Source organism: Amblyomma maculatum, chromosome 4 (assembly GCF_055883805.1).
Source record: "Amblyomma maculatum isolate TAMU_Amacu chromosome 4, ASM5588380v1, whole genome shotgun sequence".
Taxonomy (NCBI): Eukaryota; Metazoa; Arthropoda; class Arachnida; order Ixodida; family Ixodidae; genus Amblyomma; species Amblyomma maculatum.
In genome coordinates this window covers 168,797,666-168,824,283 of record NC_139347.1, presented here as the reverse complement: position 1 = coordinate 168,824,283, position 26,618 = coordinate 168,797,666, and the positions used below count along the sequence as shown (strand labels likewise).

The 26,618-nt window shown below is 48.2% G+C and overlaps 1 protein-coding gene across 1 annotated transcript in view; it reads right to left on the bottom strand.

Annotated features, from left to right (window-relative positions):
* mRNA-cap (RNA guanylyltransferase and 5'-phosphatase mRNA capping enzyme) overlaps positions 1–26,618 on the bottom strand; it is a 69,883-nt gene that overhangs the window by 42,703 nt on the left and 562 nt on the right. Inside the window, exons 2-7 of the mRNA XM_084602778.1 lie at positions 20,085–20,202; positions 18,921–19,030; positions 16,442–16,545; positions 16,005–16,093; positions 12,698–12,773; positions 11,227–11,257 (exon numbers count right to left, since the gene is read on the bottom strand). Coding sequence (XP_084458904.1) covers positions 11,227–11,257; positions 12,698–12,773; positions 16,005–16,093; positions 16,442–16,545; positions 18,921–19,030; positions 20,085–20,181 — 507 coding nt within the window. The 5' untranslated portion in view covers positions 20,182–20,202. The remainder of the gene's footprint in view (positions 1–11,226; positions 11,258–12,697; positions 12,774–16,004; positions 16,094–16,441; positions 16,546–18,920; positions 19,031–20,084; positions 20,203–26,618) is intronic.

Here is a 26,618-nt window from a genome sequence, read left to right as displayed (position 1 = left end):
AGATGGGATGTGGAGTTTGGAAGGAAAAAAATAATTTTGGTGGCTTTGAGCATAGGGACCTTGGTGTGGCAAGAAGCATTATCCACAAACAGAAGCACATCACGATTCTGGGCTTCCATCCTCTCATCAAATTTTAGTAGCCAGCAATTGAAAATGCTAGATGTCATCCATGCATTCTGGTTTGCTTCATATGTGACAGGAATGTGGCGCAAGTGGCTGAAACAACGGGGTCGTTTCGACTTCCCACTCACAAGAAAACGCTCCTTCTCAGTTCCCGACATATTGCAACAAAAAAGGACGCTGATGCACTCCTTTGACCGCTTCCCGCCGTGGCATGCATCGGACTTAAATGACAGTGTCTTTCCTGGCCTCATTTTGTAGAACAAACCACTCTCGTCCACGCTGAACACATTTTCGAGGCTGTAACCTTGAAGTAACCGAGGGAGTTGACGATCTTTCCATGAGGACACGTAGTCTGTGTCAACTGCACCACATGATGTCGTGTGCTTTCAAGCGATCTAACCACCCTTCACTGCACTTGAAGTCGGCACAATCGAGAAGCAGTGCTAGCTGTTCAACACGTTTGCGGAGCAACACACCGTTCACTGGAATGTTCTTTGCAAGTGCTTCTCGCAATCACAACATTACGGCTTCCTCCACCTTTGGTAGGTCGCCCCCCGAAGTCTAATTCACTTCACCGTAAGCCCGCCGTCCAGCTGTTGTTTAATGATTGCGTCACTGTTTTTCACGATGGTATTGACAGTCTTTCGGAAAAGTCCAAACTTGTCCGCAACTATTGTTTGCTTCTGTCCAGAGTCCACATCACTGATGATTTGAAGCTTACCCACAAGAGAAATCTGTTTTTGTTTCGCTGACATAGCTCACCACGTTCAAAGAATGTTGTGAAACGGCAACTGTACGTACTACGTCGTACCCACGACACGGACACGGGGACGGCCAAGGGGACGGGAGTGTTTTGGCGATGGTGATCATGATGAACTGACGCAGCGGTTGTTGGAGGTTGTCGCACGCACGGTTGCACGCATATTATTCAGCCTTATAACTAAATTTTATGTTCACTGCAACGTGACTTGCAGACATTTGACCAAAACTGAGTTTGTGTCTGATGCGGAACTACAGCAGATGAATCGTCGAGAACTGTAAACATGGCGGTAACTCCAGAGTCCGACCCCTGTGACTACCGCCGCAAAAAAGCGACAACCTAACGTAAATTTAGCTCAACAGACAGTGCAGGAGCGCGGCTGCAATTCAGGAAAACAATACAGTCGAACCCGGATATATCGAACTCAAAGGGGATCGCGAAATAGTTTGATATATCGATAATTCGATATACAGAAATCGGCTTGTGACGGCACTTACGATGCGAAAAAACGATACCGTATTTGTCGCGTAATCAACCCACTCGCATAATGAACCCACCCTCCACGTTTGCACCCAAGAATGTGAAAAAAAAAAAAACAAAAAAAAACGTTAAGGCCAGTTCGCTCACATGCAAGCAATTGAGCGATCTCAGCGACGAGCGGCAGCGACAGAGCAAAAAATTTCAAACTTGATGGGACTGCATCCCTCTGGCCGTTCTAGTCACCGCGGCAGCTCAAAACGAAGTTTCTGTGTCGCGGGGGCAGAAATGCGAGCGTTTTCCCTTGCATGTCGACGGCGCGCGTCACTCCGTTTCAGTCATCTCATCCACAGCTCGTTTTTTGGCAGCGCGCCAAGATGCTGCGCAGCGATAACGTCAGGGCGCGTTTATCTTTTGATAGCTCCCGCGGTGGCGGATAGCGAACTTGGCAGAGTGCCCGTGATGGCTTGATTGCACAAGCCTGGTTCGATTTATCACACCGCGCTTGGGGCGGGCGTTATGATCGCAACAGCTGACCGCGCGCCTTCGTTGATTCATACATGCAAGGATAAACGACTGCCGCCAAAAAAGAAAAAAAAATCCTGCCGCTTCTTAACGTCCGCAGCCATCATATATCTTATGCTATGCTATGCCGCGTGTACAGCACGATAAAAAAAGATGACTCGCAAAAAAAAAACAAAAAACAGAGCTGCCGCTTTTTAACGTCTGCAGGCGCCATAGCTACGTCAGCCGCCGCGCGCAGAGGGTTCGCAACACACGCTGAAGAAAGCGTCAGACGTCTGTCTGAAAACGAGCTGAGCTGGCTTGGCGCATGTGTAGCGTGTGCTGAAAGAGAGAGATAGCTCGGCAAAAGAATGTGCACACCTACGCACATGGCTCGCAAACGTCATGTGTTGGCAAGCGGGAAACGATAACTGCAGATGCGAGCGCCTTTGGGGAATGGGTGCGGCGCTGCCCAGACCAGCTGTCCCCTCTCATTCCTTCCGCGCGTGGTTAGAAAACGTCATGCGGCAAACGGCCAAGGGTGATGCTATCGTCTTTGGGGAAGGCACACGTTCCAGTGCGTGGTGCGGAGTTCGATATATCGAACGACCGGTGAAATTGAGTTCGATATATGACGCGGCTTCCCTATACTTTTACATGGGATTTTCAAGGGGATATTCCGCGAGTTCAATATAACCAAAATTCGATATATCTGGGTTCGATATAACCGGGTTCGACTGTAGTGGCAACCGTGCGAGGTGTGACACCCAGCTGTGGAACGTAACAGAATGGAGCCAAAGGGATAAAAAGAGCAGCGCACACGAATCGGTACGGCATCAGTCGCGCTGCATAAATGTTTTGGGTTGTCTCTTCTAAAAAAAGTGAAGAATTTACGCTAGGGACCTAAGAAGTTGTCCTTAGTAACCGAGTGTCTCTTGTAACCATGTCTCTCGTATGTGATGTTGTTAACATGGTGACCTTAGGAAAACCAACCAAACCATATTCAGATGTCTGTTATAACCGAGTGTCTCTTGTAGCCGTGTCCCTTGTACCGTGAACCATCTGTATGAGCAAAAACATCACCAAAAAAAAAACGTAACGAAAGCAACAAATTGAAAAAAAAAAAAAAGAAGCACGCACTTGCACATTGATTAAATGAAGTCCTGCATATTCTTTCGAGTTTTCTCTTTCGCGAGGTCAACCTGCACATTATTCTGGAAACTTTAAAGCGGAGGTTGTATGTTTTCCACAACTTGCTAGATACTTGCAAAGCTGGACATCCAGGTGCATATATATTCTAAGACTCTAGCAGGATACAACTCACAAAAAGAATAGCTTTTGCCTTCAAGACCTGAACACAAAGGTGCAGCCGATGAAAGGGTGTCCACCGCGCCTTAATCGGATTACCGGCAACATCATGGACATCCGCCAATAGTATGAGTAGCTGCAGAGGAGTCTTTTGATGGGCACCTGCCACTTTTTTCTTCTCTTGTATCCAACTACAGGGCATAGCATGCAGCCCTGGCCTCCTCCTCCCTGCCTCCACTCAGTTCAGTAATCCTTGAGGGGTGACGAAAACCATTTAAAGACATGCCGCAATCCTCATCTCACGACAGCACCATTTCCACCAGTCTGCACCAAATGAGAGTGTCGGCCCAGCCCCAAACATCTTATGACCAGTCTCCACCTGGCTGTAGTAATTCAAATGCACCTTCGGTGCAATCACTCTGTGTGGGCCCTGCGGAGTGGCACGTGGAAGTTGCCAGAGGAAGCAGCACAGGCCAGGAGGGCACAGGAAACCTGCTTGCCAATTCCACCTAGTAATTCACCGGTCACGCATGGCACACAAAAGGCCCGTTCGATTCACCTGTACTACTACATGAACTGGTTCATGTGGTGCTGCACTTCATCATTCGTTTCAGCAATGCAACATGGCGCCCTCTGCACGACGCTGTTCGTTTCAAAAAGTGCAGATGTCGTGCAGGTCGAGTTCATGAAGGTTAAAAAAAACTGTGCACTACCTCAGAGGTCAGTGCCGAAATAGTGCAGCTGCAGCCGCCGTATGAAAGCAGACGACAGCTTGCGCGACGATGGCTCGCGTGTTGTGATCACTCGTCAGCGAGAACGACGGTGCCCGTATATGCCAAAGAAACGACGACGCATATTTCAAACCATATGCCTATAACAAGTAAGCATGTGCATGCATTGCATACTGACTTCAATCGTGATCAGTAAAAGTTGTATGCGCTCCGTGCCAGCTGCCACTTGGTGCCCATGCATCGAGCTCGATGCTGTTTGTGTCAAGGCTTCATTGCGATGTGCTACTTGACAATTCGTCATCGGCATGTTGGCGCCGGTTGATGTGAATAGCAATATTCACAGCTAGCCTACCACATGAACGCTGTCGGCTTTGTGCACTGAATTCACGAATGAATGAATCCTATCACCTGTGTATACATGCAGCTCAGATCAATGGTGGTAATCCTCCCGAACATAAAAAAATTTCCAAACAGCACATCGCAATAAGTACAGGTTGGGCAAGTGCATATATATGCATCTTAATTGTGGCAGCGGGCGATCGATACGCACATTGGTTATGACTGACCAGCATTCATTCCACTGCATTTGTGTGCTTACTTCTTACGAGTACACACAGCCGTTTCCTTGGCGAGCTCGATCGTGTTCTCATTGACAAGTACAGTACAACCTCGATAATTCGAACTCGGTTAATTCGAAATCCCGGATAATTCGAAGGTTTTCTGCGGTCCCGTATTTTCCAATGTAAATTTGGCCGGATAATTCGAACAGGCGGCCTGCGCCAGCTCGGTTAATTCGAAAATTTGGACTGCTATGCGGCAATGCCTGATCCATGTTTCGTCGCAAACCCGGCGAAACGACGGCCCTACGGAGCCGCGAGGCAAAGCCACATAGTAATGGTGATGATTTATAGGCGAAGTGCCCCAGCCGGAGCACTCTCTGCACAAAAATCGGTCCACAGTGCGCCTCGCGCACCGCCGAAACACGCGCCTGTAGAGGAGAAGACGTGCTTCACTGCAACACGGCGGGCATACCGGTTTTTATCAAGTGACCTCGCCCCCACTCCATCCCTTGGTGTGCTTCGCCCACTCTTCCCCCGTGCCTCCGACTAAAGTCCCTTGATAATTTGAAAGTAACGACACTCTCCTCCGCGCCGCGCTTTCCTCCTCGATTCTCCTCGCGCAGCGGCGGCGAGCGCTGCGCACGACACGCTTTTTCTCCTTGACGCCCGCCGGCCGGCCGCAGCAGTGAGTGAAGCGCGAGCTTTTGGGCCAGGTCTGCGCTCCAGGAGTGCACAAAATTTTTGAAAAATGGCGAGAAAAGCATGGAGAATGCCGAAAGTAAAGTTCATGAATTGTTTGAATGGGGAATACTGATAAACAAAGCTTTCAGGCGAGTTCTGTGCTACAGACACTTTTTAAGTCACATAATAAGGTTTTACTTTGTGTACCTAATCTAGTAGTGCCTCTGACTTTGTGTTTGTTTTTTTTTTAGAGCGTAAAATCTGTCACCGCGGTAAAACTTCGGAAAACGATCCAGGCTGGTGCTTTGAACTTAAAGATCAGAGAAGGTCAAAGCAGGGCTTAGTCTATTTCGCTACTGTCAAGCTATCTCTCTAAGCATAGTATATGTCACGTGATCAATCATGAGATTGGATTATTGGTTAATTGTACATGTATTTTGATCAATTACTGGACCAAATGAATTGATATTTAGTAAATTGCAATTAAAATCTAAATTTTAGCTGCAACATCGAACCGTACACCGTTGGAAAGCTTAGGCCAAGTGTAATGGCACTCACTGTGCTAGTTAGCGATCCGCGATAATCTGCGTTAATTAGTTAATTTAGTATAAAACCAAATTTTGAGCTGTTCCTTGCTGCTTGGAGGCAAGGAACAGGTTTGTCACGGCAGTCTTGATATGATACTGATGGAGGAATTAAATAATTTTACAAGTACGCGGCCACTCACTGACTTCGCGTGTGGTTAAAAGACAGCAGGGTACACTGGGAGAAGTGGTGGGCCCTACTGCCGACACACTGAAGTTCTTGGGCAAACATGCTGTCGCCTCAGCGCTATGTAAAAGAGCTTGATTTCATTGAACGCAACAATCAAAAAAAAAAAAATTACAGGGTGCACGTAGGCCTTCAACGTGCGGGCTACATCTACTAATGCCACTATCCTATCACTATGTCACTATCCGCAACGAACACTATCACCTCACTATCCGGGTCTATTACTATAATTTACTATTATTATCCGTTCACCATCATTACCTATCACTATTCATAACCATCACTATTTAATCTGATGCCGTCCCATGACCCATTGATATACTTCAATTTTCATTGACTTACGTTGTCAGTCATATCTCTATTATCTCATAATATCGGACGAGACAACTACACATTGACTTCAAATTCTTATACTTTCTTGTTTTCTCATAAATGGAGGTGGGAAAAGAGCAAGCCACAGAAATAACTGACTACGATCAGCGCGAGGTTCATGTCTCTGTCGAGGAGGCTTCCTTTACTTCAGGACAGGTGGGTGAGAGAAAATTGATGGAACTGCGTTTGGCCTGTTTTTTTTTCGAGTTCGTGTAATATTGGCGGCTCAAACTGGTCTTCAGTGAAATGTAGCTAGAATATAGAGCGATGAGTTAATCACTCAGGCTAGGTGAAAAAAAAATCTTGCATACAATTGAAATGAGTAATATGTTACAGTGCTAAGAATTGTTGTCGCAAAATGTTCCCCTATTTTTACATCGTAACTATAATCATTATTGATTGTTTAAGTTTCGTAAATACAGAAAATTGATGCAATGATTCCAGCTGATTTGACATCGATGGGAAAACTTTTCTCGCAATAAATGAATGGTTTTAGAGTTCCAGCTTTCAAAGCGTGTGTGATCATGTGAACACCTCCTGCACATTGACCGTATCCCTGATAAAACGAACGCATGCTTTTTAACCCACGCGTGCATCGAAGCATGGCAAGACACATTCAACAATTGAAAAAAAAAATGCCGTACGACCTGACTAGTGCAGATTACCCGCAATACCTCGGGTTTACTTGCCAAAGAGTTTTTCAGGGCCAGCATTCATTGCTCCCGAGTAACCGACGCACACTACAAGTACAAGATGGAAAGGCTAGCTCCTCTACAAGCCCGAATTTTGATTTTTAGTGAAGGAGGCCAGGGATCCTAGCATAATCGCGACAAATGCAATCGAGAGACTGTAATTTTCCAGTTATTTCTGGCAGCAAAAAGCAGATTATAGCGCCCTATTTCTGACTGTACAGAAGTCGAAGCGTGCTAAATGATGGAGCCTTGGAGCCTCGCAGAATATTCAGCATGCTGCAGAGAACAACCTTAATTTTATACAATGAACATGTTGCCGCCGCAAAAATATTGAGGAGCAAGCAGGAATAAAAAATGCAGCGTCAGGTGACGCGTTATTACGGAAGTGAGAAATTCACCTTACGTCGCAAACAACTCTGTTCTTTCTAGGAATAAACGTCTTTTGACTAATCTTGTGAATCCATTGACTTGTGCGCAAGCCGTCACGCTTGCCTTGAGATATCATGAATACCGCATAACCATCTTCAGGCCGCTTGCTGCAGTTGTACGCGCAACAGCACGGCATAGAGCTTGCACGCTGCAATAAAAGCACAGCGCGCAATATTCGCTCGCCGAGACTAGGAGAAAAATGGCGCGAAGGATAAAGAAAACACAAGGAAAACGCCGGACGCGCGTCGGTTTCCAAGGGCAACGGCAGGGAGACCAATCGTCGCTCAGGAAATCGGGCGTAGAGCGGGCCTTCAGCGAAGGGGCGCGCAAGGGGCGAGGAGGTAGCGCGGCGTCGGCAAAGTTCAATCGTTGGCGTAACTTTCAAAGTATCAAGGGGCTCTACCTCCGACGCTGCAAGTACGCCACCACCACCGCCGCGCCGGTCTCGCCTGCGCCATTTCTTTGTGTTGTGCGCTGTGGTTAGGGGTCGGCTACTGTGCCGTTTTTTTGGGCGGGACTGTGCAGAAGTGCTAGCTTTGTGACCGTAGCAGTGCAGAAATGCCAAAGTACAAGACTTTAACGCTGCAGCAGAAGTTCTGCTTGATCCAGGAAGCAGGCAAGAGCGCTTGTTCGAAGACCGAGTTGGCCAAAAGGCATGGTGTGCCCCTCTCGACGTTGTCCACAATATTGAGCAACAAGTCAAAGATACTAGAGGCTTACGGCAAGACCTATTCTTCGAAGCGGTCACGAGTGCGGGCTCCCACGTATCAAGATGTGGAAGCTGCTCTGCTTCGCTGGCTGCAGAAAGCAAACGCTGCCCACCTTCCCGTCAATGGAACGTTACTGCGGGAGAAGGCCAACGACCTAGCTCTACAACTTGGGCACGAGGAATTTAAGTGCAGCAATGAATGGTTTTGCCGTTTTAAAGAACGCAATAATTTAACCTTTCTCACCGTCTGTGGTGAGAGCGGCAGCACTAACGAGAGCGTTGTCGAGGTTTGGAGAAACCACACATTGGCACCGCTGCTTAGCGAGTACGGTGCAGACAACGTTTACAACCTTGACGAGGCTGCACTTTTTTATAAGATGCTGCCAACAAAAGCATTCGCAGCGAAGAACACCGCCATCAAGGGTAGGAAACAGGCCAAGGACAGGATTACTGTGCTGTTCGGCGCAAACATGTGCGGTAAACACAAGCTGCCGCTACTGGTCGTCGGGAAGACAGGGAAGCCTCGCTGCTTCAAAAATGCGCGGCTGCCGCCAAAGGATGAACTCGTCTACAGGCACAATAAGAAAGCCTGGATGACAGGTGCAATATCTGAAGAGTATGTGCGGCAACTTGACCACAAGTTCGCGGCCACGGGCAGGAATGTCCTATTTGTCGTCGACAACTGCCCGGCACATGGCGACATCCCACATCTCCACGCCATCAGGATGGTATTTTTACCTCCGAACACCACTTCGTTCTCACAGCCGATGGACCAAGGCGTCATTCACCACACTAGGAAGATTTATCGGTACCACCTGCTCAAGCGCATGCTCCTTTGCTACGACAATGGCAAGGAGTACTCCATCGACCTCCTCGGAGCCATATGCCTCATGGTGTACGCTTGGAAACAAGTGGAGCCCACATTGATCAGGTGGTGTTTTGAACACGCTGGTTTTTCCAGTGAAAGCACTGCTGATGCCGATGCAGACCACCCATGTACTACTACTCTTGACGAAGAAGGAGCAGAGTATTGCGACCGCATCAATGCGCTCTGCGCAGAGGATGAGTCCAACGCAGTCGGCTTCGCCGAGTATATCAACATTGAGAGCGAAGAGCAGACTGGCTACTCTGACTTAGAGAGTGAGATCACTGCTGGTACGAACATGCGCGATGACAGCGACGATAGCGACGACGACACCGACGAGCCTGCCCGAGCACCTGCTCTTGGTGAAGTTATCGGATCGCTGAACATTATCCGCAGTTTTGTTGAGTGCCGCGGTGGAAGTTCAGAGATGTTTCGTCTATTTGACCAACTCGAGAGCATGACCTTAGGAGCCGCAAACTACCGGACGCGGCAAACCAGCATCTCTGATTACTTTCAGTAGTAATTCAAAATATGCCGAATAAAGGTAACACGTTCCTGCAACGAATTTTTTTGCCTAAGTCTTATTTCTTGGTGTGTTCGGTTAATTCGAAAACCCGCTTAATTCGAAGATTTCTCGCGGTCCCGATGACTTTGAATTAACGAATAAATGGGGTCTTTTTGCCATTTATTACAAAGCACAGGCCAAAAGCACCGTGGCTGGTTAATGGCAAAACTTTACTGTCATGTGCTATTTGAAAATTCATCATGTTAATCGTGAAGTTGGCATCAGTTGACGCGAGTTGCACACAGCCGACTGCAGCTTATTGGCGGCACCAAGGCTAGCAGACGACCTGGCCTGCACTCTACCATTCATTTAGAAAGCAGCTGGTGCCGATGCTGCACTTGAACTGCTGGAACTGATGCTGCACACTTGTGGCACCGCCACAGAACTTAAGGGAACTGGTGCAGAAAGTGCAGCTGAATTGAACGGACTTAAATGCACTCACCAAAAATAGCCAAACAACATAGAAACTGCAACACTTTTTTTTTATCGTTCAAGCCACACCATATGAAACAGGTCAATGCAATGCTTCTTGATGGCAGGTGCCACGAGAGAAGGAGAAAATGGCACTGCCACTCCTACACACTGGACAATGGCAGGGACACACGCTGCCATGGAGCATGTGCATAGTGTAGCGATCACGGAGAACTGCGCATCCCTCCAAAACATAGCACACCGCGGAGGACGAAGAGGACAAAAGTATTCCTTCGCCTCCGAAACCCAAACAGGCTGCTCGATAGCACTGCGTTTCCATCTTCCCCCGCTGGGTGCAGGAGCGTACAGACGCAACGCTCATTGGCCGAGAAAGGACAAAGGGCAAGATGTGCCGAGATCGGGGGGAACCGGCTACTGCCAAGGGTAGACGAAAGCAAGCCGCGACAACGAGAAGACACAAGACACCTCCCCACTTTACTTCTTTATTATCACCATCTTGCCGTTCAACTATCAGACCCCATCCAGCAGTTTTGGGAAGACCCAATAAATATCTGGTCCCGGGCAAAGTCCCGTTCTGTGTTGTGTCGTACTTCGCATTACCACTTTGCGGCCGTGAGAACGGTTGCCCGTGGTGTGCGATTGCGGGAGCTCGAAGTTTGTGGCCTAGACCTCAGAGGAGGCTCGACGACCTAGTAAGAACACCCACAATAGGGACCTGGGAAAGGTGGAGATGGCATCCAATGCCATGCTAAAGTGCCAGGCTGGTCAGTTAGCACTTAGGCAAATGTACCAATGACCGGGAACACAGTCGAAAGACAATGGCAAAGCACCAGCAAAGAGAATGGTGGCCAAAACTCAACATCAAAACTGGCCTTACTTCTGCTGCTGCTGCTGCTGCTGCCAAAATCCAAAGCCTGTCGTAGCCTCCTCTCTGTATTACTGCCAGCAAAGGCACATACTACATTGACATCAGGAACAGTGGTATAGGAATGTGGTCGACCCACTTGAAATTTTGCGCATTGTAAAGAGTGTGCTTTGACCAAACAATTTCGACAATTCCAACCTTACTAAAACCTGCATCAGCTTCGATCGACACACCAAGAATCTACTGGATTTCCCCTCTAACCGACGCCACACTGAACGCAAGAAATGTTGCTGTTCCAAAACTTTACCGATTAAAAGAGCTACGCACATACTTCGCAACACAGCCGGCAAACCAAAAAAAGTGCCAGCTCAAACAGACTTACCTGAGCAAAAGCTCTGATTGCTGCGTCAACACTGCAAGGAGAACAAAACCAGAACCGCAGATTAGGATGGATTTCAAGATCAGAGTCAGTTCTACTCCGACTGCATGACAGCACAGTCCTCAATTAAACACAAGGCGAAAGAAAGGAACCAGCAAGCATAACAGCTGCGGGATTGATGGAAGGAAATTGAGAGAATTCACTGAAGCAAGCATTCTGTTACTGCATTCTTCACAGAAGCCACAGTAAGTGCACTATGCAAGAACACTTTGCACGCTTGGCCCCAGCATCAAATGAAGAAACCTCGCTAATGCACCCAAGCACAGGGATCCGCAAGACTTCTGCAGAAATCCGCAAAAAATGAAGGCAGAGACAGCTACACAGGTTTCTCTTTTATGTGCTCCCACAACGTATGGATCCTGAAATCTGTCCCGAAAAATAACACTTTTCTTTTTTCTATCATGTGTTTCAGTGACAGAGCAACTGCTGGCACCAAGAACAGGGTCTGTTCCGACCATGGCCACCAACCATCTCAGCCTCCATTTCGGCAGCCGCAGCTGTGACACAGCTACAAGCACGGATCATGCAGTGCACCCTTACAGAGGGACAACAAGGACAACTACATCCAATCATTGTTCCCAGCAAAAATAAATTCTCTGAGATTCTTTTGCTAGACTGAAACTTCTCCAGCAGCAATAGACACATTTACTGAAACCCAAATTGATGGTGGGCCCAGCTCAAAACTAAGGGTCTTTTTCCATACGTATGCGAATGCGTATGGGGATCTAAAATGAGATGAGAGGTACCAGTCAGGCTGACAGTCAGCTGTGGATTGTACCATTACTAGGCACACTAATATGTGCCACGTGATGCTGCTACTCTTTTTCAGACCTGCGAGGATGCAGCAGCTGCGCAGCAGGTATCAGTGGCTGTCAGTGCGCTACCCCGTCGGCTTTCTCCGCGTGCTGACATTCCCTTTTTCGAGGAGAGAGCAAGTTAGTCCTGTGAAAAGTGCAAGGTACTGCTGTCTAGCAACATCGCGATGCTTTGCTGCCAGTTTAGATCAAATAGAAATTCATAACTTCTGAACGTTTAGGAGGTTCGCAAACTACACTGTTAAAACTATTTGTGCATAGTTTGCATCGAGAAGGTGCAGTGCAAATCAAATCAAAAAGTGGCTAATGCTATTCTGAATAGTAATTGAAAACTATTCGACACTTCGAATTTTCGCACACCCCCCATTATAAATTATTCTCTGGGTACAGCCAAATTCCATTACACATTTATGAATGTCTGGCACAGTATTCCTAAATTAAAAATTTGGTGCGCCTACCCCTTCAATGTGAGTACTCCCAAACTTAATGCACCACTCCAAGATGAATGCTAACAGGCAAACAACAAACACAGCAGCAGCTACAGACAGTGCACAGCACAGACCAATGCCAACACTGCTGTGAATGGAATAAAAACCCACCTCCACGATTTGTTCTCCACCAAGTAGCTGGCAATGAGGAAGCCTGTCCGATTGAAGCCATGCGTGCAGTGAATACCTGCACAAGGGAAGAACGCCATTTAGACACTTGTGATGTCACCCAAAAGACACCGTAGCAAAAGGCCTCCTTTTCCTAATACAGTGACCAGCAGGATACGTAACCTGCCTCAAAGAAAACTCTGCTGCTTCTTGCCCTCATGGAAAAGCGAAGTGATGAGCATAGCCATACCATGTTTGGGTCGTGCAAGTGCAGCATTACCACACTGAGAGAACAATCTGAATGATTGCACTTAGTAAGCAGCTGCGACCGACACTCACATGCCTGTGGTGCAGCAACAGTGAAAGAATGCCATCTGCGGAAACCTTCCAGGCAACCCACACGCAAGCACACGATAAGCTCCCATCAAAGGACACAAATAATCAAGGGGCAAAAGCAATATGCCAGTCATGATGAGGGCTTATCAACATTGGCTAGGATAACGTTCCTAGATAAGAGACAGTTGGAAAACTGCACTGGCACACCGCGCTGCGAATGGGGCCAGTCACCGGTCTGGCATGAGCTGATCCAACGCGACTGTAGTGCCCCTCCCCGCTGCTGAGGTGGATGGGCTTGACCAGACAGCTGTGGTTTCAGCGACGCGGCGGTGTCTCAGTTACCAGCGTCACCAGAGGCAAAATTCCGCCGCTTGAAGCTAGGCGACGTTGGCAGTCACAGGTATCTTACAATGGCAAATCTCGACGTCGACGTCCGGAGTATAATTGCACGAACGTACAGGCTCCATCCATGTCACTACTTACAGAAGCCAGCTTGTGCACTGTCATCTGTTTCACTGCTGTCTCTTACACCCGTAGATGTGACGTTAAGACGATGCCAAAAAAAGCGCTCTGAAGAGTGCCGTATGCTATCTCCCTGCTTGAAGAAGCATCAGTAGACTCTGTGATTTGCATGCATACAACATTGTATTTAAAAAACGCAAATACAGTTTCATCTTAACTTGCTTTAAAATTTAAACATTTAAGAATTCCGTCTCCACTACATGTTAAATACGCATTCGTAAATGGCTCAAATCACATGCACATTGGTGATGCGCCGGAATGTTACGGAAAACATGAGGCATCGCATTTAAGTTCAGCATGCACCTACCTCGACGAATCCTGACAATTTAAACATTAGCTACGTGTTCGTAGGAGGTGGTGATGTCGTCAGGTTGAAAATGAAGGTCACATACCCAAGTTTCCAAAGTGGCCTTGAAGTCGCACGCGAAATTGCATTTGTCCACGCTTAAAAAAATGCTGCTTCTCAGCACTTGACTTTTCTGAAGCCTATCCTGCTCGGCATCCTGGCAGACTACATGTTAGCATGTTCCCTATTCTCAGTGTGAATTCTCAACATTTAGTATCGGCACCCCAGATTTTATTTCAGCATCCTTAAATACATGCCTGCATGCATGTGAGTCATTGCCTGATGACACACTTCAGGCAGGGATTTAGCAGAGGACATGCAGACATCCACCTGCATGTCGTCGGCTAGCTCCCTGCGAAGGTAGCAGACGACATGCATGAGGCACCAGGAGCTCTGTGGTCATTTTAGGAATCACTGAACGGCGATCGTTTGGACCCACTCCATACAGCATAGTTTTCCAACTGTCTCCTATCTAAGAACATTCGGCTAGGATCTAACAATATCATGCTCACTGCCGATTATTCCAGCAGCAGGGCAAACACACAATGGGTAAACAACAAAAGGTCTGCATAAGAACAAAAATAACTTGAAGATAAAAGAAAGCAAAGAATGCATCAATCAAGAAGACAACTCAGTAACATTGCCTTAAACCTAGATCCGTCACGCTCATTAGCAAGTGGTTCAAGTACAGGTTGCATTCTTCAAGCGAGAGCATGAAGATTGATTTATTAAAGTATCAGATGAACCATAGGATTGTTGGACACTACAAAAACTAAAAAGGCAGCATGATGTATGAATGCAAGGAGTTGTATGAAAGCCAAGCACACAGGAGAAATTCAAGTATAGCTTATCAAATAAAGATGCACCACTTTGCAACTCAAAGTTGAGGCAATGAGGTTGAGTGATGACGGTATTAAGGTTACACTGCAATAGTCATATACTGACAGTTTCGAGCATGGTTCTGAGCAGACCCAAGAATGCTAATTAAGTAGGTCAGTTAGTTGGTTTATGGAGTTTAGTGCACCAAAGCAACTTGGACTATGAAAGATGCCATAGTGGAGGACTCTGGAAATTTCGATCACCTACGGTTCTTTAACACGCACTGACATCGCACAGCACACGCGCGCCATAAGCTTCACTGCACCCTTCACAGGCCAAACCCAATTTTGAACGACCTCACTGAACACATCCACATTGAAGTGGTGGCCTTACAGTGGAATATCTATGTTGCATGTTGCATATCTATGTTGCCGTCTGGTACCCACCAATTTTCCAATGTGTACAATATTTCCTCCAGCCTCGGCTATTCTGGGCTGAAATTCTTGGGGAAAGGGGTCTTGAACCCAAACCCTCCCGTGACGGAAAACCTATCCAAAAAGGACCAAAACTCTCCGTGTCAGTAAAGCCCATCGAGACCAAATGATGCTGATGCTGCTGTGAAGGTCCAGTGTAAGAACTAAGCAACAAGGTTGTTCAAAATTGGATTTGGCTCAAGAAGCATGTGGAGGGGCTTACGGAGTCTCAGCTACCATTTTCACAGTACAACACAATAGCAGTGGTGCCTCCTTACAAATGGCCCCATTGAATTTTAAAGATGCTTGACCACACAGGCTGTGAACAGCATGCAGTTTCAGCATACTGGAAGAGGACGCAAGCGATAGAAATATGTGTAGGAGTTGAAACAACACTCAAAAATTAAAAAAAAAAAAAAAAACACCAGTGATGTGCCAAGCAGCATAAGAAAAAGCGTGGCTGGCCAATGCATGCACCAAGTTGCGGGATGGCATGAAATGAAGGAAACCAAAATAAAACTATGCAAATGAGCTACATTATAAAAATGGGAGACTTCAAGCCATGATGCCTGCCTTAAACCCCATGAAGTACTCCCTCACTCGCTGTGAGGGTCTTACTTCGACGCAGCCGCCCCAACCCATCACTGATATACAGAGCACAAAATGTCCAATGTCACAGACTTACATGGCCAGCGTTGCACTCCTAGTTCAAATAATGGGAACTGAAGTGTGCAGAAACTACCACATTTGCACACGTGAGTTGCACTTAGCGAAATTGAAATTAGCGCGCGGGGCAACTCTGCCGGCCACTCACCAATGATGTGTAGTGGGTTCCTAGAGATGAATTTCTGGCACACGTGGATGAAGGTCTGTGTCTGCTCCTCCGTAGGGCACTCGCCGTGCCTGTGCAAGACAAGGAAAGAGGTCACAATGACACTGCAATCCGTCGGCACTTTGCTGCCTGCCTGTGATCATAACACCCAAATAGGCACAAGCGCAGAGCAAAACCTGCATCTAGGCCATAACGTATTCTGGAGTAAATGGCAATGTGTCACGCCTCAATGCAGCACTGCTTCATTCACCACCTGAAAACCTCTTCAGGCAAGACTTATTGCTGCTGGGACCAAGACCAAACTCATTTTGTTCTCGTGCTGGTCGTGCCTCCGTTATGTCTCCCTCGTGTTGTGCCCAGCCCTTTGACAATATGGCAAAGGCACAAAAGAGAAGGCTCGAAAAATGGGAGAGACTGACCCACGGCACTGCAGCTTCAGGTAGCAGATGTCCCTCTCCTCAATCACCTTCTTGTCGTAGAAGCGGTCTGTGTTGGTCAGGTCGATCCACAGGCCCATCTTCAGCTGCATGCACAAACACACTGGCATCAGCCACACATACTGGAATGCTGACAGCCCCAACAAATCAGCAGCTACAAAAGTGACCAAACCACAATGGCCCTTGCATCAACATAAGCAATATACCATATTGGTGATCACGATGCGTTTCAAGACGAGACTCCGAGCACTACTGGGGCCCATTTTCTTGCTCACCGCTCTCTTTTTTTTGTGGCAAGGCTACTGCAATGGCAGGCTGAGAGCGGGGACCTTTGCTCCGTCAGCAGACTGAGCGTGTCTAGACAAGATCCATACCGCAGCTCCGTCCAGACCGCAGCATCCAAAATCAAGCGAGTTCAGGGCGCATGTTCCTTAATGGTGCCACTCTACAAGACTGTCATCCCAAACCTAAACAGTGTCCTCTGCAAGCACTTCACACTCTTGCTGCCCAATATGACTACTGAGGGTGACCCTTTCTGAAAAGAGCAGAGGCTAATTTAGAACAATCCACAGTAGCTGCAATTCCCCCCAAAATGGGAGAAGGGGCACTTAACCTCCACCTTTAAAGGCATGATACGACATTGTTAAAGGCTGCCATTTGCCTGCTCTCCTCGCATACCCTCATTCGTCCGTATGCACTCTGCTAATGAGTATCCTTTAATTTTTTCCTCTATTATCCCAGACATACTCATTACCATACAATTGAAAGACGCCAATATGTGAAAGACCACCCAACAAAGACGTAAAGCCTCACTTTAGCCAAGCAGTTTAAACACGCCTGCGTGGCCTAGGGCAGTGAGGATCCAAGGGTCCTGGACATTCCAAACTCATCCTCCCATCTCAAAGCCCGAGTTTACAGCGCCTGCCAAATGGGCCATATCAGGTGGTCTCACAACATTACACCGCCTTACAACAGATCAGTTCAAAGCCATGTCACTGACCAACTACCACCTGCCAGAGACATGCCCGACATTTTTCGCTGAAAATGTCGATGATGACCACCCCAATGCCAGGTTTTGAGAAGAAAGGGACCTTAAACTTTGATCTCATGGGTATAAAGGGTTCAAGTCGCTGCCGACAGCCAGAGAAAACAACTGCCACAGAGAGGTTCACCTTCGTGCAGACCCTCCTGGCGTCTGTACATAGCTACTTTGAAAATGAGAGGCCACTGACTGTGGGCTTTCTTTAGGCACTGCACTAATCCCAACTAGCTGTGCTAGAATGAGAATTAAAAGCAAATTTAAAATTCATAACAAACTCATCAGCAGAACGGCCATTAAGCTGTGCAAATTAACAGTACAGTGACAGGACGACAGTCTCCCTTCCCCATCCCCAAAAGGGGTGCATCCCCAAAAGGGGTGCACCCACTGGACCATAATACCGAAATGCTCTGCAAAGGGATGAAATCCAGATGGCATAAATAACAAGGCAGCAGTTAGCGCTGCTTAGATGCTATTAGGTTTGGGTCGCGCGCCTGAGTATCGCCCCGCTGCCACCAGTTATTAGGTTTGGGGCTCGCGTGCCTGGGTATCACACTGCTGTCACCAGTAATTACGTTTGGGCTGCGCGCCTAAATATCATACCGCTGCCACCAGTTATTACATGCGGCTCGCGGCCCCTCGGTAGCGTTGGCCTGGCGGCTCCGTGGCTCGGCGGACGGCATCAACGGTCCCAGCAAAGACGAGGCGTCTTCTAACGAAAGAACCTTTACTACAACATCATGAAGAAACGGGCAGAGAAGCTGACCCGGAGAGAATACAGACTCTCACACAGCTGGTGTCTAGCGTCGTGTCAACGGCGCGTCAAAGTAGTCTCTGTCGCAGTGGAGTCTGCTGCTGCATTTTATAGGCTTGCCAGTTCACAGGGAAAGGGAGAACCCTCACAGGGAAATGGAAAGCCCAACAAGTTTGGGCAAGACGGGATGACTCAATCGCAGGTGGCCCGACCGCATCTCCTCCACCTCCTGCAGACGGGTGAGGGCGACGCACTCTCCCTCGAGCTCCGGGCTTGGCCAGCGTTTGCACACACACGCACGCACATTTGGCGCGTGGCAAGATTACGCAGAGACTTGCCCGTGGGAGGAAGCGTTGGGCGGCCGATGGACGGCGACGAAATGGCCGTACCGCTCGCTGTTCTGCTTGTTGCTATGCGGTGGCCGCGACAGCTGTCACACTTGTTGGTGGCGAAACATAACAATGCACATCTTGTGAACCAGAAAAGACACAGCTCAGAAAGAAAGCTAGCAAGGAAAGATATGTTCAAATACACACAGTGCTGCACACTCGTTCTTGCTGCCTTCCTCCAGTGCAGTACCGTCTCCCGGTTTAATGACTAAAGCTCAGAGCCCCTGGAACCCTTCAACTTTCCCGCATGCATGTCAAAGTCCCCTGCCCCCAAGGCACCTTCATGCTGGAGAGAGACGCCAGCAGCATGGATGGTGGGAAGCGGCTTTCCTCTGGCACCTGGCCATCATACACTTCGCTCAGGGGGGTCTTGAAGGGCAGGAACTTCTCTGCAAAAGAGCCCCAAGCAGCCAGTCCCTAGTCAGCACATGACATCCTCGCCACAGAGAATGTCACAAGAAGCAGGCCACTGTGTACTGGGAAAATTTCACTGCTGACAGCATATGCTTCAGCTTAGCATGGCTTTGAATACTGTTTTCAGAAAGCGACCCACATATGTCCACAAAGTCTTCAGCAGTAACCACTGAAGAGCTGGCAGGCTCAGTTCTAATGCTGACAGCTAGATTGTAGAAAGCCTTGAATTCATTTCCTTAAATTGCTCTCTTTATTGATTGCCCACGTGTAAGCGTTCCAATTACACACCTTCTCAATATAAAAGGAAATGTGAGCACAAGGTTGCCGCTCAGAGCCAGCAAGAATGGGTGGCACAAGGCACATGCATAAGAAAGAGCAGCCAGCTATTTATTATGGCACATACAATTTTGCCATCAATTCTCACTGGCTCTTGACGGCAGCACCCTGCAAAGCGCAGTGGTCCAGCAGCAACCATGTCCAGCACCTCAGTATACCTGTCGTAAACTGCTGTTCCCTTCCAAGACTGCTGAACATTACTACAGTTTTATTAACCATTACTAACCACTCTGATTTGCCTGTATAGGTCATTGACCATGTTTTGCAATTGGTCTCTTGAGTTACTCTGCTAGAAAATATTATGAAGCAAATTGCACATTACTGAGGTAATCTCCATCAACCATTTGATCACTAACAATTCTGAGTCCAGGACTCTGAATACCTCCTGCAAACAAGACGTTAATCCATTGTCTAACACCATTCCTAATTTGCACTTTGTTATTTCCGTTACACAGGGTTACAGTGGCTGCGCAGTGGTAACTATCTTTCAGCATTTGAACATATGGCTCTTCTATTTCATTCCACAATGCCTACATCACCGCTGAGGTTTCAACTATGTCAAATGCTTTCACGTAATCTATGCAGTCTGTGTATAGCGATTGGTTATAGTCTGCACATTTATCTTTCACTTCGTTGTCAATGTGAATAAGACCTTTTTGAATAAGGACCAAGTGCTATGAGTACCCAGCTCACCGTCAATGAGCTGCCCCTTGCGTGGGCAGTTGAGCCAGCGTGGAGGCGGACCCAGGTCACCTGGGTGGCGCCGCTTGCGGCTCTGGTGCTCTGCCATGGCTGCTGCTCACAGCTTCTACTGCAGAGAAGCAAAGGGGAACAACATCAACCACGAAATTGAGGTCAGCCTTGCAAAGATCCTGAAAAAGTTTTCACCATGAGAACACTGATGCTTCTCACACACAGGATGACTGCGAGGTGTTTGAACAGGAAGGCTGACGACCATAAAGTAAAAAAAAGACATGATGGTTTGAGTCCACCAACCAATGCAATGTTGTGAGAAAGTGCCGCAATCTTGGCTGTCCATCTACACTGAAGGACTTTCAGGCATAATTTTGGTGGTGGACCCAATTCAATAGTAAAGCCGTCTATTTAAATAAATTTCAGAAGTTAACTGCAAACAAACTTTTTTGCCCCGAAAAAGGAGCATTTCCCAGTAGTATGCAAGAGAAATTACTAAAACCAATATATGGTATCTGTAATTGAAGCAAGTGTTTCAGGAACCGCTCGCAGAAATTGTCATTTTTTAGACTGAAACTCAAAAAAGGGCGACCAGTACGTATTAAGAGCATGAAATTGCATACAAAGAAGCATAATCAAGCCCTCAGGCACTGTAGTTCTGGCATTTTGGCAGTTTCCTGTTGCTGGCAGAAACACCAGCAAGAGGGCACTGGTTATATTCCAGCATTGTGGGGGACGCGAACGGTTATTAATGAATTTACAGCAGTGTAAACAAATGGCAATCACAAATTCTGACTTCAACTTGGTTTGCCCTTTTTTCTCTACTTGTCAAGCACATATGATGCACAAGTTCCTGCATGCCATGCACATTCGTGCCCCTGGCAGCTATGTTTTGACATGGCAATTGCAGCAAATTACTACAAACACTTCACCGTTGTAATAAGGGTCTTGTAAAAGATTGCAGTATTAAAAAATAAATTAATAAAAACCTAGGAAATTTAAGCCATGTTTCAGAAGTACACATGAATTTTAGGCATTCAAGATGACACACGGCAAGAGTAATGAGACCGAGTTGGGTAAAATTCCAAGGGAAGGAAAGCGTAGCAGGGGGCGGCAGAAAGTTAGGTTGGCGGATGAGATTAAGAAGTTCGCAGGGGTCAAGTGGATGCAGCTAGCACAGAACCGGGTTAAGTGGAGAAATATGGGAGAGGCCCTCGCCCTGCAGTGGGTATAGTCAGGCTGATGATGATGATGATGATGATGATGATGATGATGATGGGTAAAATTTGTTTTGTTTCTAAAAAGGCATCTTTCCTATTGACACGTGCATTAGAGGTAGAAGAAGAAGGTGCACAATCGGACCAAGTAGACGAAGTGTGGGCCCCGTTCCTGGTACCCTCATTCGCTGGTTCAACTGTCTCAGTGCCCTCGCTCAGCAGCCACAGTAGTCTTTCTGTGCAACAACTGTTACACAGCTGGTGGGGTTGTGCTGGGCATATGCTTCCTGACCTGCGTACGCCTACGAGATAAGACAATGGAGCTCACACCGGTCCACCAGCACCCTAGCCGCCGCCTCCGAAGGCAGTCCCCTGAATTCGGACCTCTTGCCACCACGACGAGGATGACGCAGCCTTGACCGACGGTCCCACCGGAAATGGCCACAGATAGTAGGTCCCCGGCACCCATCCTCTACCACACGCCGCGAACACCGCCATCTTTTCATGGCGACATATATGAAGATGCAAAGGACTGGCTGGACACCTTTGAGCGGGTCGCCCGCTACAACAACTGGAGTGACAACCGTAAGCACCATAACGAGTTTTTTTGCTCTTGAAGACTCCGCTAGGACATGGTTCGAGAACCATGAGAACGATTTGTCCACCTGGGAGACATTTCGCCGAAATCTCCTATCTACATTCCCCAACGCAGACCGCCGGGAGGAAGCGGAAGCTGCGCCCCACTCACGCAACCAGCGGACTAACGAAAGCATCCACATGTATGTGGAAGACATGATGCGCCTCTTCAAGCGTGCTGACCGCTCTATGGCAGAGGAGAAGCTTCGACACCTCATGCATGGGGTCAAGCAGGAGCTTTTTGCCGGTCTTGTGCACAGTCCACTGCGTACGGTTGCCAAATTCCTCACTGAGGCGACCACCATGAAAACAACGCTCTTGCAACGAGCCCGGCATGGCATTAGAGCATGCTTGGCCCTGTTGTTTTTTCGGTGTCGCTAGGGAGCGATGTGGCTGCTTTACGTGACCTAATCAGGGCGATCGTCAAGGAGGCACTACAAGCCCTCCAGCTGTCTTCCAGCTGCCTTCGAGCGCGCCTTCAATAACATCGCTATCGGAAGTCGTCTGGGACGAGGTGCAGCAACAACTCCCTGAGGGTCCTAGCCAAACTGAGGTCAAACCTACCTATGCATCTGTCCTCTGCCGAGCGCCAGCACCTGGCTATGATGTCAATACAATCAATACCACGACTCAAGCCGTTCAGCAGTCTAGTTTTGCCCGTGTGCCTGCTCGACCAGCCTATCAGCGGCCACGGAAATGTGAAGTGTGGCGTGCATCAGACCGGCGGCCCCTCTGCTACCACTATGGTGAGGCGGGTCATTACAGGGCCAGCCCATATCGTCAAGTGGGCCTGCGTGGTCTCGCACCCGACGACCCTTGTCCACGCCAAATAGAAGCTCACCTGTCGGCCCGTCAGAGGCCTGGGACATATGGCTGCTTTGACTATAGATTGTCGTCCCCTCGGCGTTACCGTTCCATAAGCTCTCGCCGAGACACCGGCTATCCTGAAAGGCATTCTCCCAGTACATGTCGGGAAAACTAATTCCAGCGGTCTCCGGAGGCAAGCTGTCGTGAAAACTGAAGATCCTCCGCCGCCAATACGCCGAACTGCTGATTTCTCACAGGGGCAGAGTAGCGACAGCATCAGACGTGCTACCTCTGATTTGTGTGTGACAATTGATGGTACTGACGCTATCACTCTACTTGATACTGGTGCAAATTATTCGGTGATGAGCCACGCCCTTGCTCAAGACTTGAGCAAAGTTTTGATGACGCCATGGTTGGGCCCTAGCATTTACACGGCTGGAGGTCACCTCATTAGCCCAACCGCAAGGTGCATAGCCCGAATCGGCATCCGCGGTTTCGTCTATGTCGGTGAATTTGTCGTCTTGTGCAAGTGTTCGAGAGATTTGATCCTGGGCCTCAACTTTCTGCAAGCAAATGGTGCTGTGATCGACCTACACCGACAAAGCTAGCTGTGGCGCACAGTGACACAGAAGACCCAGTAGTCAACGTTCTGCGCACTGTCAAAGACGACGTAACGCTACCACCACGGTCCAGTGTGCTGGTGTTAGTGAGGAACGGCTGGTTTCATGACTACGAAGGTATTACGGATATTTATGTCTGCATTTTTATGGGAGAGTGCCCAAGAAGAAGCCTTCAAGGAACTCCGCTGCTGTCTCCAAAGTCCATTAATACTAGCTCATTTTGACGAAAATGCAGACATAGATATCCACACTGATGCCAGCAATGTCGGCCTCTGAGCAATCCTCATACAGTGGCAGAACGGTGCAGAACGGGTCATCACCTACGTGAGCCGTACACTTTCTCGTTCGGAAAGGAATTATTCGACGACAGAAAAAGAGTGTCTTGCCGTCATCTGGGCTCTGAGTAAGTTCCAACCATACATCTGCGGACGACTATTTCTTGTTGTCAGTGATCATTACTCGCTATGCTGGCTAGCCAGCATTAAAGATCCTTCTGGGCGGTTGGTCAGGTGGAGCCTCCGGTTGCAGGGGTATGACATGACAGTCATCTATAAGTCAGGCCGGCAACACTAAGACGCAGACATTTATCACGAGCGCCCGTGGAACCAGCTACGCAAGACATCACCGAAGATTGCCCTATTCTTTGTGCCGGTAGCGTCTCCTGTATGGAGCAGCTTCAACGGACCGACACTGAGTTGCCGTCACTCATTGAGTACCTGGAGGGTGTTAATGCTAGAGTACCCCGTTTGTTTCGTCATGGGCTGCGGTCCTTCACTCTCGGGCGTGGAGTACTCTACAAGCGCAACTTTCACAGCACCAGGGAGACGTTTCTGCTTGTTGTGCAATCCCAGTTACGGCCCGAAATCTTGAGCGTTGTCATGAACCATCCGCCGGCCACTTGGAGGGTCAGTCGCACACTGGCAAAGATTTGGCTGAAGTACTACTGGCCCAATTTACTACTATCAGTGCGTAAATACGTAGCAACATGCCGAGATTGCCAGCGGCGCAAATCTCCTCCTCTGAAACCAGCTGGTCTTCTGCAGCCCATAGCACCTCCAACGACCCCTTTTCAGCAAATTGACATAGACCTCCTCGGCCCTTTTCCGAAGTTGTCTCCTGGAAAACGGTGGATTTTGGTCGCGATGGATTACTTGACACGATACGCTGTAACCGCATCACTTGCAAGCGGTACTGCTGCTGAAGTCGCCGAATTCTTGGTCCACGACATCGTCCTGCGTCATGGCACTCCTGCAGCTATCGTTACCGATTGTGGAGCTGCATTTACGGTCCGCTTCACTCAGGCTGTACTGAAGCTTACGCACACCAGCCATTGACGTACAACAGCCTACCACCCACAGACAAATGACTTGGTGGAACGCCTCAACAGGACCTTGACCGACATGCTTTCCATGTATGTTGATGTCGAGCACAAAACATGGGACCAATTTCTTCCATATGCAACATTCGCGTATAATACCGCGCAACAAGAAACGATGCGGTTCACTTCGTTTGAATTAGTCTTTGGTCACGAGGTCACCACCCCCTTGGATGCTATGCTACCCGTGGACCTCCCTGACAGTGAGACTAAACTTGACGTCAATGTCGCCACTTATGTTCAGCACGCGGAAGAAGCACAGCAACTGGCCAAACACCGCATTCACCGTCAGCAGCAGATCGATGCTGACCGCTACAATCTTGGACGCCGCTACGTTACCTACAACCCGGACGACTATGTCTGGATCTGAATGCCCGTTCGTCGCCGCGGGCTGTCCGAAAAGTTACTGCGCCGCTACTTCGGCCCTTATCTTGTTGTCCGCCGCCTCAGTGACATAACGTATGAAGTTGCACCAGCCTCGTCAGCTCATTCATCGCACAACAGCAAGCGCAGTGACATTGTGCATGTGGTGCTAATGAAGCCATACTACGAGCGAACCCCCAACTGACTTTCAGGCTGCATGTAGTCTATTCTGTGATGCCAGACTCGTGGTGTAACTTCAACGCTTTTTCTCCCCGCTCTTCTGTTTGATGGTAACATCGCATCGGGGCGATGCTCCAGAGGAGGGGGCAGTGACACGTGCATTAAGGTAGAAGAAGGAGCACAATCAGACGAAGTAGATGACGAAGTGTGGGCCCCGTTCCTGGTACCCTCGTTCGCTGGTTCAACTGTCTCGGTGCCCTCGCTCAATGGCCACAGTAGTCGTTCTGTGTAACAACCATTACAATATGGCTTCTGCATTTGCAACATGTCAAATTTATGCAGAACAACTATTTTCCCTACTCATAAGATGACTGCACACTCCCACCGTTTTAAACTTGCACACTTGTTTATAACATCAACAAGCCCAGAAACCGGCACTACACTTGCAAGCCCTTGTTTCTATTTAAGATAACCTATGCCCATCAGGCATATGTTCACGCTAGTAAGTCCACGCACACTGAAACTTCACTTTCTTCCTTTTAGACACTCCATGGCCTGAAGATTTCAGTGCTGACTATGCAACCAAGCATATTCCAGTGAGAAAAAGACTGAACGCTCTGCCGAGAAAGCTGAGTGGGGCATCACAAATGGAAATCAGATAGAGTAATACTGTAGGTGCTGAGGAAAGCAACACTTAAATCAGGGAAATAGCCTATCATTGACGATGCAGGTCTGTCACAATGCACAACAATGGGAAATCTCTGCGGAACTCTAAAGCTTACATTTCATATAACCAAAGGGTGAAAACTGAAATACAGTTCACAGTACATAAGGTAAAAAGAAAATGAGTGCTAATCAGCGTCCATGCCATTTTTACTGACACAGGAGAAGCGCGAACCTCAGATTTTCTTTTAATCCCCTCCCAGTGTGTGACGACTACAAAGCACCGACTAGCATCCTGCAAGTAGTGGCAGACTACTGCGCTTGTTCACTTTCTAAAATCTCGGTGACGCCGTCAGCCGTGGACACTAGGAGCCTCAGAGATAACACATTGCTTCGAATTTGACCGGCAATGATGTACTTTTATATGTTTCTCTCTCTCTATCTGTCAGCGATGCTATTACTTACGAAGCAAGAGTTGCGCCCAACGGAGAACCGCTAAGAGTTGCCGCACAAGTTCAAACACGCGCATCAAACTTGGTGCGCATGCTTTCGGCAACTTGGGAGAAACGACAAACTACGCGCTAGCTTCGCTCACAAAACGTGGCAGTGAAAAGAAAGCTAATCGGCGAGGCAGGCAAACCGCGTCGATCGGCGCATCGGAGACTACCGCTGC